At 34.8% G+C, this 11,681-nt stretch overlaps 4 protein-coding genes and 1 long non-coding RNA gene across 7 annotated transcripts; 3 read left to right on the forward strand and 2 right to left on the reverse strand.

Moving 5' to 3' along the window:
* Nucleotides 1-539: 539 nt before the first annotated feature.
* Nucleotides 540-4,468, reverse strand: LOC142229243 (uncharacterized). The gene is made up of 3 exons (XM_075299782.1): nt 4,048-4,468; nt 3,833-3,989; nt 540-988 (listed from the first exon to the last, which is right to left on the reverse strand). The coding sequence occupies exons 1-3, from the start codon at nt 4,178-4,180 to the stop codon at nt 616-618; spliced, it is 663 nt and encodes a 220-aa protein (XP_075155897.1). The 5' UTR covers nt 4,181-4,468; the 3' UTR covers nt 540-615.
* Nucleotides 4,469-5,120: 652 nt separating this feature from the next.
* On the forward strand, nt 5,121-6,100 carry LOC142230288 (uncharacterized). 2 transcript variants are annotated; one of them, XM_075300940.1, is made up of 3 exons: nt 5,121-5,277; nt 5,340-5,633; nt 5,692-6,100. In XM_075300940.1, exons 1-3 carry the CDS (start codon nt 5,226-5,228, stop codon nt 5,958-5,960), a joined length of 615 nt encoding a protein of 204 aa, XP_075157055.1. In that variant the 5' UTR covers nt 5,121-5,225; the 3' UTR covers nt 5,961-6,100. The 2 variants fall into 2 exon arrangements, with proteins under 2 accessions (XP_075157055.1, XP_075157056.1); XM_075300941.1 differs by having other exon boundaries at nt 5,140-5,277; nt 5,346-5,633.
* Nucleotides 6,101-7,763: 1,663 nt separating this feature from the next.
* LOC142231858 (uncharacterized) lies at nt 7,764-8,224 on the forward strand. The gene is made up of 2 exons (XR_012720945.1): nt 7,764-7,953; nt 8,011-8,224. It is a non-coding gene; the product is annotated as an uncharacterized LOC142231858 (long non-coding RNA).
* A 318-nt stretch (nt 8,225-8,542) lies between these two features.
* dgt4 (dim gamma-tubulin 4) lies at nt 8,543-9,315 on the forward strand. Its single transcript, XM_075300205.1, has one exon. It carries the CDS (start codon nt 8,644-8,646, stop codon nt 9,253-9,255), a length of 612 nt encoding a protein of 203 aa, XP_075156320.1. The 5' UTR covers nt 8,543-8,643; the 3' UTR covers nt 9,256-9,315.
* A 1-nt stretch (nt 9,316) lies between these two features.
* On the reverse strand, nt 9,317-11,385 carry Tip60 (Histone acetyltransferase Tip60). 2 transcript variants are annotated; one of them, XM_075300203.1, is made up of 7 exons: nt 11,228-11,385; nt 11,041-11,167; nt 10,731-10,972; nt 10,428-10,670; nt 9,798-10,378; nt 9,526-9,738; nt 9,317-9,436 (listed from the first exon to the last, which is right to left on the reverse strand). In XM_075300203.1, coding segments are annotated over exons 1-7 (1,461 nt in total). In that variant the 5' UTR covers nt 11,282-11,385; the 3' UTR covers nt 9,317-9,435. The 2 variants fall into 2 exon arrangements, with proteins under 2 accessions (XP_075156318.1, XP_075156319.1); XM_075300204.1 differs by lacking the exon at nt 9,317-9,436 and having other exon boundaries at nt 9,522-9,738; nt 9,798-10,369.
* Nucleotides 11,386-11,681: the final 296 nt, after the last annotated feature.

Here is an 11,681-nt window from a genome sequence, read left to right on the forward strand (position 1 = left end):
AGCATTGTACTTATGGCGTGCTGTGACGCAAATTTTTCATTTACTTTTGTTGATGTGGGCGCCTTAGGTAGTCAAAGTGATGGAGGTGTATTTGCCAGAAGTGCATTTGGGAAAAAATATTAAATAACGTGTTGAACATTCCACCGGCACAAAATTTACCAGATTCAATAATTGAGTTTGCCTACTACTTCGTTGGAGATAATGCGTTTCCCCTCAAAACTAATCTTATGCGCCCTATCCAGGCCATAATTTATCTGAAGATAGAAGAATATTCAATATTATCTAATAAATGGCGTGTTCTGCATACTACAATCAATAGCGCTCCCAAAAGTGCCGATAAAATCGTTCTGGCAACAGTAGCACTGCATAATTTTCTTATTGCAAGAAAAGATGGAAGCTACAATCCTGAAGTCGGCTATGAGAACACTGGGAATACTCTAAGATCATATACTCCAACTTACGCGAACAGATCATCTTCAGATGCATTCTCTCTGAGAGATACTTTAAAAGCTTTCCTATCCCGCTAATAAAACAATTCATTTAACAAAAATTATAATATTTATTGTTTTAATAAAAAGTAAAAGTATCTACTTTACAATATTCAAATTATTGTATTTAATTATATGTATTATTGAATATCAGACGTTGTTGTCGTATATCTGCCAACTCATTTTTTACAAAAACAAATATTTTATCTTCCAATTCACTCGTCTGTTCCAAACTCAAATTTGCATTTTTTATTGACAGATGAAGGGATTCAAAAAGGCATTCAGTCGATGTCTTATTGGTAGTCGTATTAGCTATTTGATCTGCTGTTTTCCGTAACGTAGTCAAAATGGAAGGGAAATCGTCTTCCCGCTTACGTTTTTGTTGTGGGTATTTGTAATCCTCATCGTTAGACATCGATTTGTCATAATCGTCCAGAGGTGAGATTTCCTCATAACTTTCATTTAATTCCAAAGTCTCATCAAATATATTTCCAATTGTCCTGCGAAAGGAAAAAAGATATATAAGTTATTTCTAAAAATTGTATAATCGTAGAAATATAGATTTTTGGTACTAAAAATGGGTATGAAATTTGTCCGTGACCACCGAATCCAAGTCTCATGAAAAGCTTTTAAATCAAGCCAAATAAGCTTGACTCTGCTCCCAGCGTTATTATTAACTTGGTATTCGACAAAATATTTGTTCTTATAGGTGGGTATTAAGTTCGAATTTAGCCGCTAAAATCGTCATTTTTTCATGATTACTTTTCTTTAATAATCCATTTTATGGAATACAAACTTTGTGAAAATTTGCTTTCGGCTTTTCCCCATCAAGTTACAAAAAAAAAATTGCAACAAATATGTATAATTTTATGCCTTTTTCTTACTGATTTAGATTTCACTTTAGCGATTTTAGCGGCTAAACTCGAACTTAGTACCCACCTTATTGCTGAAAAATTTTTATGAAATGGAACTCGAGTGTGATCCCACAATTTATAAAAAAAAACAGTAAGTTTAAAGTAGGTAGGGGCCGAAAATATTATACACTGCACCATTCTGTTAATCTGAGACCAATATTTTGATGTGTTACAAACGGAATGACAAAGTTAATATACCCCCCATCTTATGGTTGTGGGTATGATAAGACGATACCAACAAAATAACACTAATTAGATTTTATGGGCCCAACACAAACCTCTCAAGAATCTGTTTAAGTAAAGTTGAGTGCTATGTCACAAAATTGTCTGGTGTGACTTCTCTTCTTCGAGGGTGAAGTCTACCGACATACGTATATAGCTATATCTTCTTAAAATAAAATTGAAAAAAAAACAAGTAAGGAAAGGCTAAAGTCGGGCGGGGCCGACTATATTATACCCTGCACCACTTTGTAGATCTAAATTTTTGATACCATATCACATCCGTCAAATGTGTTGGGTGCTATATATAAAGGTTTGTCCCAAATACATACATTTAAATATCACTCGATTTGGACAGAATTTGATAGACTATTACAAAATCTATAGACTCAAAATTTAAGTTGGCTAATGCACTAGGGTGGAGCATTTAGTAAAAAAAAATATGGGAAACATTTAAATCTGAAGCAATTTTAAGGAAACTTCGCAAAAGTTTATTTATGATTTATCGCTCGATATATATGTATTAGAAGTTTAGGAAAATTAGAGTCATTTTTACAACTTTTCGACTAAGCAGTGGCGATTTTACAAGGAAAATGTTGGTATTTTTACCATTTTTGTCGAAATCAGAAAAACATATGTATGGGAGCTATATCTAAATCTGAACCGATTTCAACCAAATTGGGCACGCATAGCTACAATGATAATTCTACTCCCTCTGCAAAATTTCAACTAAATCGGAGTAAAAAATTGGCCTCTGTGGTCATATGAGTGTAAATCGGGCGAAAGCTATATATGGGAGCTATATATAAATCTGAACCGATTTAAATCAAATTTGGCACGCATAGCTACAGTGTTAAATCTACTTCCTGTGCAAAATTTCAACCAAATTGGGCCAAAACTCTGGCTATTAGAACCATATTAGTCCATATCGGGCGAAAGATATATATGGGAGTTATATCTAAATCTGAACCGATTTCAATCAAAATTTGCACACTTAACTGCACTACTAATTGCACTCCTAGTGCAAAAATTCAAACAAATTGGGCCAAAACTCTGGCTTTTAGAACCATATTTGTCCATATAGGGCGAAAGATATATATGGGAGCTATATCTAAATCTGAACCGATTTCAATCAAATTTTGCACACTTGACTATACGACTAAGTGTTATGTTTGTACAAAATTTCAAGCAAATCGGTATAAAGCTCTGGCTGCTGGGTCCATATTAGTGCATATCGGGCGAAAGATATATATGGGAGCTATATCTAAATCTGAACAGATTTCTTCCAAAATCAATAGGGTTCTATTCTGACCCAAATAAGGAACATGTGCCAAATTTGAAGGCGATTGGACTTAAATTGCGACCTAGACTTTGATCACAAAAATGTGTCCACAGACAGACGGACATGGTTATATCGACTCAAGGACCCACCATGAGCATTATTGCCAAAGACACCATGTGTCTATCTCGTCTCCTTCTGGGTGTTACAAACATATGCACTAACTTATAATACCTGTTGCACAGTGTGGCGCAGGGTATAAAAATAATTAAATAAAAAACCCTGTTTCGAAATGTTTCAAATAAAACTTTATGTTGGTGGATATTAAGTGTGTTCCTAATGCTGTGCAGCATTAAAATAATTATTTATATGTGGCATCTGAAATTGTAGCCCTTCATGAATCTAATGCCTGTTGCCTGTATATTCGAGCCATTGCCAAAATTGCTGCTTCTAATGAAGTCATTTTTCTGTTGGATATTTATACAATACAAAGCGAAACAAAAAACATAGATTGTTGCCATCACCAACCTCTGTGAAACACTATTATTGATCTTATTGGAAAATATCAGACATATGTCGGTTTTGATTTAGATAAAGTTTCCATAAATATGTACCGCCAAAATGTTCTTAAAAATGGACATAAAATATGCAAGTATGAAGCATCAGCTACATCGTCTAAAACTTAATTTAATAATACCTTTCAAATGTTTGGATTTTTAGTTCAGAAGCAGTGGTTTAGGGTATAATATAGTCGGCCCGTGCGACTATCTACTTTACTCACTTGTTTTAGGACGAGTTGACTTCAGTTCAAGAGTTAGATTCCCTTAACTCTAAACGTAAGCACTATGTTCAGTTTTTAGAATCAATACAATCTCTTCCTAGTTCTTACCACTGACATTGATTCACGTCACTAAAATGTGATTTATTATTACCTGCGGTTGCTTTTTACGTTATCCAGGAAACTCATATTTTCGAAATATTTCCATGTACGTTTAACTTCAGCTCCGCTGCCGGATGGCATGTTTAGACGTTGCTTCGTTTTTTTGTAGGTATCACGAAGGTTTTTCCATTTTTTCTTGCACAACTCCGCTGTTAAAAATAAGAAAATTTGATAAAAATATGAAACAAATTTCGTTAAAAAACTTACTACTCCAGCCAATTTCATTCGAAATCCCCTTCCATACATCTTCTTTCTTCTGAGTATTTTTATACTCCCTGCATTGTAAGTCAAACAAAATCGGATATTTTTTCACCGCTTCAATTAATTTTTCTTCGTCCATGTTTCAATAAACTATATTTACACGTTTAAATGTTTTGTTTTTGAGTCTAACTATGTTGACGCTGTTATTTTTCAAACAATATTGACGTTATAAACGTCGATATTATGACATATAAATGTTGGTAGCACTTACTTTTTTTTTTGATCATGTGGCAACATAATCTTACTTGTCGCCATGAAATTAGAATAGATTTTAATTTGGCGACACGCCGCTAGCCGTCACGGTATTCCGTCGTGGATTTTGGGCTTCCCATAAGAAATACACGTAAATAAGTGTTCGCCTACCGCCTATCGCTATGGTTATATTTACACACTAAGTCTACAACATAAAATAGGGATGTGTACACAAATTTTAAACCAGCTAATCGCTTTTAAAAATTGTTAATATATGTCCCAAATATTCCTCAAATAAATTGTTTATTACTTACAGACCTTTTAAAACTTTTACGCACCCAATGATTGTAATAAATTAAATGTTTGCTGCCAAAATATGCTTTCGACAACCCTGTTATTTTCATTAGGGGTGCGTACCAGCTTACGAAATTGAACGCTACCGAAAATTTCGTTAGCATAAATAGCAATGCATTTCTTATGGGAATGAAATTTTTCGCTAGAGGTGCATACCGGCCTTAAATAACCAAAATTATAAATGAAAACAAACTTATTCAATTTCAATTTATTTCAAACATCAATACATAGGAAGCCTAATAAGGCCTATAATACATGTATTGTAATTCCTGTAAAGTCTTGTCGAAATCTAGAGGAACAAGAAACTACGAATCAATTGAGTAAATTTGTCTGGTTTATATTGAACTCGCGAAAAGTGAACATAGTACTTACCTTAAAATCGGTAAAAAATCGGAGTTGTCCATTTTGTAAGTAAAAAATCGCCAAAATGCCGATAAATCGGCATAATTGGCAGCCCTGGTGGTGAGGGAGACGATGGAACGCTTTTGAATTAGGATAGAGAAAAATAACAAAAAAGCGCCATAGAGACCGCCTTTAAACATTATTTAAGCAATAGATTTTGAAGAGCATAGACCAATATGGCGAGTTTAAGAACTGATTTTTATATCAATAACGAAAATCAAGGTCAAGGTAAGTTAGCGGTGAATAGAAATATTGCTGTCCTTTAGGTTTTCATTTCTGAATGTTTTAAGTCACAGCCCATGGATCTAAAAATGATACAGCTCGGAAACACACTGCAAAAAAGGCTGTATTTGGCGAATTGAAAAATGTCATTCATAATCAATTGCAGCCAAAATCTTTGAAGTACGATGAACCAAGCATCATAAAGTCGAAATGCATGTTGAAACCTACACAGCAAGGGCCCAAAAACAAAATCAAATCGCCACATACTAAACACACAGCTGGTTTGTTGAATGAAGATGCCGAGATTGAAATGTTAAAATATTTCGATTATGCTCCGAGTTGCTGCACCAAGCCGTACAAGAGTAAGTAAATAGTAGCACATTTACTTCCCCATTTTCATATCTATGGTCTTTTATCTAGGTGATCGTGAAATATGGGCAGAAATGGATATGTTTGATGATTCTTTAATTGGTAACATTACACAAGACAGTTTTCTGAATGAAGAAAGCGAGAACGATAGTAAAGAACATTATTATTTCGACGATTCTGGATGTGATATACCAGATTTTGATGATTCAAAGTTATTCCCTACCACTCAAATCATTGATCCGGAAGATGACATCTTTAGTGCTCCATCACCATTGATGCTTCCACCGTCATCGCCTTTGCCCGATTTTGAGGATTTCTAAATGTGTACTTTATATAAACTCTTCGTTTGTCTATTTATTATTTTATCCTCTTTGTAGATTAGTGTCTTTTTTTATTGTAAACTACTTTATATTATAAAAGCAGCCATTAAAACATGTAGTTTTTTAGTAATTAATATAAATTTTAAAATGTGTATATTCTGAGAAATACGACTTGAAATCAGGAGGCGGAATATGTCCTACTTCGACTTATTAAATGGATTAAAGAACCCAAAATGCTAATTATTCGAGATTGATTTTATCTCCTCTGGATTACTTTTTGACCGCCACAGAGTAAAATTATTTAGTGACTGGATAGCCCTCTCATTCCAAGTACCATATGCAAGGCAGCCAAAGGAAGACTGCTTCCTTTGGCTTTGGGTTATAAACATGTTGCCTCTTAATTTGTTTCAAAAATACCTCTACAACAGTTTAGACAATGTCCTGGCTATTTGGAAATATCAGCATATTGTAGTTGTTTTTGTCTCGGGTGGTAATTGTTAGTTTATATATCATTACACTTCTAAAATCCACTCTAACTAGATTTCATTTGCCTTATAAAAAATGATTTTCGCATTCACTTTTTGTAGATTTCGAGCCTCATGGGGATGGGTATTAGCTGCAATGAGATAGGTTCCTATAATTCCTAATACACCTGAGCCACGATCCTTAAAGGAGCACCTCCTAGGCTAAGGACTGCAAAAACTCCCTTTGGAATATATTTTCCTAAATTTTTGGTACAAACAACTCAAAGCGGCTACATCATTAGCCAGTTTTCGTGTGACCTAGGTAATACGTATACGAGCCGGATATATCAGGTTAGCACATACTAATCAGTCCATTGTAGGACTACATTGGCAATTGCAGAAAATACTAAATTTCAGTTGCATTCACGCCCATTAGTTCAGCGGTTAGGAATTAGAGTGTTGTGCTTTTGGGTCATATAACCACATTGAATGGCACCCTAGTGAAGGAGTTCTTGGGCCATAAATTGAGGATATGGTTATTGGCAATCATTTCTGTATGTGAAGTTTGATTATTGAAACTATTCAGATTCACAGAAAACCATACAAATACAACCACAATATGTAATAGCTTGCATATAAACTCTTCTCAAGATTTTATTTCTAAAGCTTTCTGCAGTATAAAATTCGGTAAATTAAAGTAAATCGTGCACTCTAATAACTCTTATTAAGTTATATTGTACCTAACCTCAATTCTTTTTGGGGGCATTGTGTTGCGCTAAAATTGTTTCTGTAAACAGAAATGCTCTATAATGTATATATTTACTACTCGAAGACAAAATATCCCTCCTATTCCCTAGAAATTCGTTAAGGACGTGAATATATCATGCGAAAATTTTCATATAAAGACCACATACCTCCAGCTGGAATTTCCATAGGAATTGCATTGCTGTATGGATTATATACATTTTGTTCCCATAAGAAATACATGGCAAAACTGTGTTATTGGCATTAAAAGAAATTCCGCCCATTCATTTATTTGAAAGCAATTTTTGATATCATTCGATTATGAAGTATATTGGATTCACTTACATGTTCAAGTTTAAATGGTCCGTTAATGTCGTATATTTAAGACGCATCACTTTTATTGCCATTCGCATTTTTTATACAAATTTAAACGTTGTATCTTTACACTTCCGAAGGTCGTGGATAGTAACTGATTACTGATACAAAAAATCCCATCGATATAATTGGTGTTTAGTTAGGACTTTTGAAAGTAGTCGCGACATCACATACCCTGCCAGCATTTCAAAGTTCAATTTCAACCTCATCGTTACCACAGACTCGTAAATGTCACTTCAACCATCATGAAAAGGTACATCAAAAAGTACATGCAAGTAATTTGCCATCCCTACTGTTAAAAAGCCATTTTTTTGTGAAACGCCAAGCGCAACCAGCTTGTTATATTTTAATTAAATAAAAACGAAAATAAAGTTCTGAAAACATAGATTATACGCTTAAAATTGTGAAAGGTATATTGGTGAACAATTTGGTGATTTTCCAAATGGAATAAAGTGATTGTTTTTCAGATATTTTACAGACACGCTGCCTCCATGGAATAAAAACACTGGTTGATAGACGCAGCAACATGTAACTCGCTACTTGTAACTCAACATCATCATTAATGGCAAAAATTATGTTAAATGTAATGTGATAGTGGTATAAATGTTATATTTTTAAGAATTTGTAAATGTTTAATCAAATTAATAAATATCTAAACAAACGTGTTTTACTCGACCACAATGATTCTTTTACAACTATCTTAAAATGCACTTTTTCTGATTGTTTGGAGGGTCCCTTATTGGCGTCGTTCTAAATTGATCTATAAAGGCACCTAATAATTGCACTCATGCGAAACATTTTTGTAGTAACTTGGCGTGGTACAACTTCTCAATAGTGACGGCGCTTTTCCGACGAGTTTTTGATGTCGTATATGATTGTTTTCGACGTAGTGGGGATTCTCAAAAGAGTCCCCAAATTCAAAAAATGTTGGCAGGGTAGTTATAGACACAACATTTGGCACACGGCGTTTGTTTACATTTTGTACAGAGTTGTCATATTCACAACTAAACGCATCTTGTACAGGGTTGTCATATTCACAGCTATTCATACAAAATAAAACATTTTGAACATCCATCCCGCGTTTACCAAAATATCGAAAAATGTCATTTGCAGCTCCTCTGACTCCAACAAAATCCAAACAGAGTACATCACAACCTCAAGCGACCACATCAGCATCTCATCATCATAATTTGGATGATATAAACATGCTTTTGTATTTAGATGCTTTAAAGAGGAAGATGGACAATGAAAATGCCATTAATCAAAAAATTGATGAGGCTTACAAATCATTCCAAAAACTTCGCCATGAGTATTTTAGTTTATATTCGAAATATGTAGATTTAGTGAAAAAGGCTCTTACCAGGAGAGCCCTAAACTATGGACAAGAACAAATCGAATTATCAACGGCAATGAAGGATATGGGAAATATTAAAGAGAAATTAAGTAGTGGCTGTGCCACGGGCTACATAGACGAACAAGAATTGGAAAAATTTAAGAAATTCTTGAATTCGCATGAGAAACATGATAATCTGGAGAAGCTGCGGGCTGAAATGACCGAACTGAAAACTGCCACCAGAACTATACAGACCTCTATTGAAGCCGTTGAGGCAGCTTTGGATAGTGGCACCAACCAAGGTCTTGACCTCTTTGCTTATGAATTGGATATGGATAATTTCCCTAAATTGGCCCAAATGAATGATATGGAAAATTAAAGTCACAGTTTCTAGTACTTTTGTTATTTTTTAATAAATAGAAATTAAAACAAGTTATAAGTAGGGCTTTAATTTTTTATTGACGAATAACGGGTTCTGGAGAATGAAAGACAGTTCACCATTCTGGAATATGTGCACTACTCGATTTCTATATGAAGGGAGGGAAATGTCATTTTGTCTTCTGTTTAATGAGATTTAGAGAAATAAAAAATACATGAATTCTAAAATGGTGGGTTTTGTAAGGTTATGGGGGGATTCAAAAACATTTACCACTTTGATCGCTTCGACCAATCTTTGGGCGTCCAATGAAGACATTTCGAGTCTATGCGAATTTTTCTCTTGTCCATGGCCTTTTTGTGCTGGTCTATTGTATCACGATTTATACATACAATGTACTGGCCTTTATAGTAGTTGATGAGGTTGAGATTTTGTAAGGTAGAGATTACATCCTCCTTTTTGATCGAGGTCACTTCGCAAATATCACTGTATAGATTTAAAATTTAGTAAGAATATGTCTTACTAAGTATATCATTCGAACTTACTTAATGGTTATGGTAGGCTTCTCACCATCACTGGTGGGTTTCTGACTAATAAATATCTCCAGTATGGTTTGGGCCCAATATGAGCGGTACGAAAGTAATCCCAAATCTGAAAGCGGCTTTTCTGGAGATCCTGTTTTTCCTTCGAATTTTGATAACTCATAACTAAACTCAATTAATAATTTGCCATATCCTTTGCGCTGATATGGTGGCATCGTAAGAATACACGCTACATTATAATCTTCGGTGCTTTCTTTTTCTTTTGAGAAGTATCCTACTATGTGAAAGCCTCTACTATCATATTCGGTCATGACATAGAACAAAAAGGGATCCGTGTCGTAATACAAAGTTTTATGATCGAGGAAAAGTTTCGCCAATAGACACAAATTCTGAGCATATACTTTGTTTTTGCGACCATCTATTTCGAAGAAGGATATTGTATTTTTACGATATATCTCATTGCCAGGTGGATGTCGCAGATTACATTTGATCAAATGTCGCTCCAAACATTTTCTACTTTTGCGATATTTGAGACAAAATTCACAAATGTAGATGCAGGGCATTTGACAAATTTCCTGTAAATGCTAAATGAACATAAAAATTTTCATATGTATCCTGCATGTGTAAATTTACCTGAGGATACGGTGAAAAGTACCAAGGCTTTATTCGATGTTTGCCCAATTCAATCATTTCGATATTTTTCATACGTGTTACAACATCGTCCTGGTGTATGCTTACCATACTTCCGGATTGTCTTGGTGTAGCACTTTTACCATCTTGAGAAACTTCCTCACTGGCCGGGACAACGACGGGTGGAACAGTGGCAGGTTCAGGGACGGGGACTACGGGGGCAGGAGGTAAGGGCGTGGGAATTATCTGAAATAAAGGAAATTTCATGAAATTCAATTCCATATGATACTATTTTAGTTGGCATACCTTTCTTTTACGGTTAATTTTCTTTTGTAAAGCTGCGGCCAATACAGCGTTTCCATTCACCAGTTCACCCACCGTTGGTTGAGGGGAAGTGGGGCGTGAAACACTACCCGTAACTGAAAGTAGTTTTTTTGGTGTTGTAACACCAGTACTGGCTCCTGTCTGTGTACCATCCCGTCGTGGAAATTGAACTTTACGCGTGTCCAGATCCTCTTCAGTTACCCATTCATCTAAGCGTTTGTTGACTATTAAGGAAGAGAAGGTGTAGGAGCATCTGTTTTATATTTATATTGTACAAAAAAAAAAAACTTACAATCAACGTAATGGACATAAAATTGCCTTTTGCCATCGTGATCCTTAATACTGACTATTTCCGCCAAGGGCCAGTCGTCTGTTTTATGCATTCTTACTGAAAGTCTACATCCTTCCGTCAAAGATGCCTAGTTTGCAAAAAGGCTCGATGAAAATTTGCTATTTAAGTATTCTTCTTTGTTACTTACTGTGGATTCGCATATAGATGATACATCTTCGTCTATGTCTGTTTTTTGCTTCATTTTAATTGCAATTATATTTTAATATTTATAAAATTTCCAGAATTTTTGCTCTGTTTGATGCGATTGTTTTCTTATGAATCCCGTCAGCTGTGATGTATTCCATAGTATTGTTGCCAAATAATTAATTATTGTGCATTTTCAGACAAGGTGACATCGGTTAAACAGAATATTGAAAATACATAGTTCTAGGAATGCGATTGGAATTCCACGATTTTTTTTATATTGGTAATGCGACGTTCATTTTGTACTTGTATGACTTTTCGTGTATATCATACTCTGCCAACATTTTTTGAATTTGGGGGCGCTTCTGAGAATCCACACTACGTCGTATACGATATCCAAAACTCCTCGGAAAAGCTCCGTCACTATTGAGAAGTTGTACCACGCCAAGTTACTACAA

This window comes from Haematobia irritans, chromosome 3 (genome assembly GCF_050003625.1).
Source record: "Haematobia irritans isolate KBUSLIRL chromosome 3, ASM5000362v1, whole genome shotgun sequence".
In the NCBI taxonomy this organism is placed as follows: Eukaryota; Metazoa; Arthropoda; class Insecta; order Diptera; family Muscidae; genus Haematobia; species Haematobia irritans.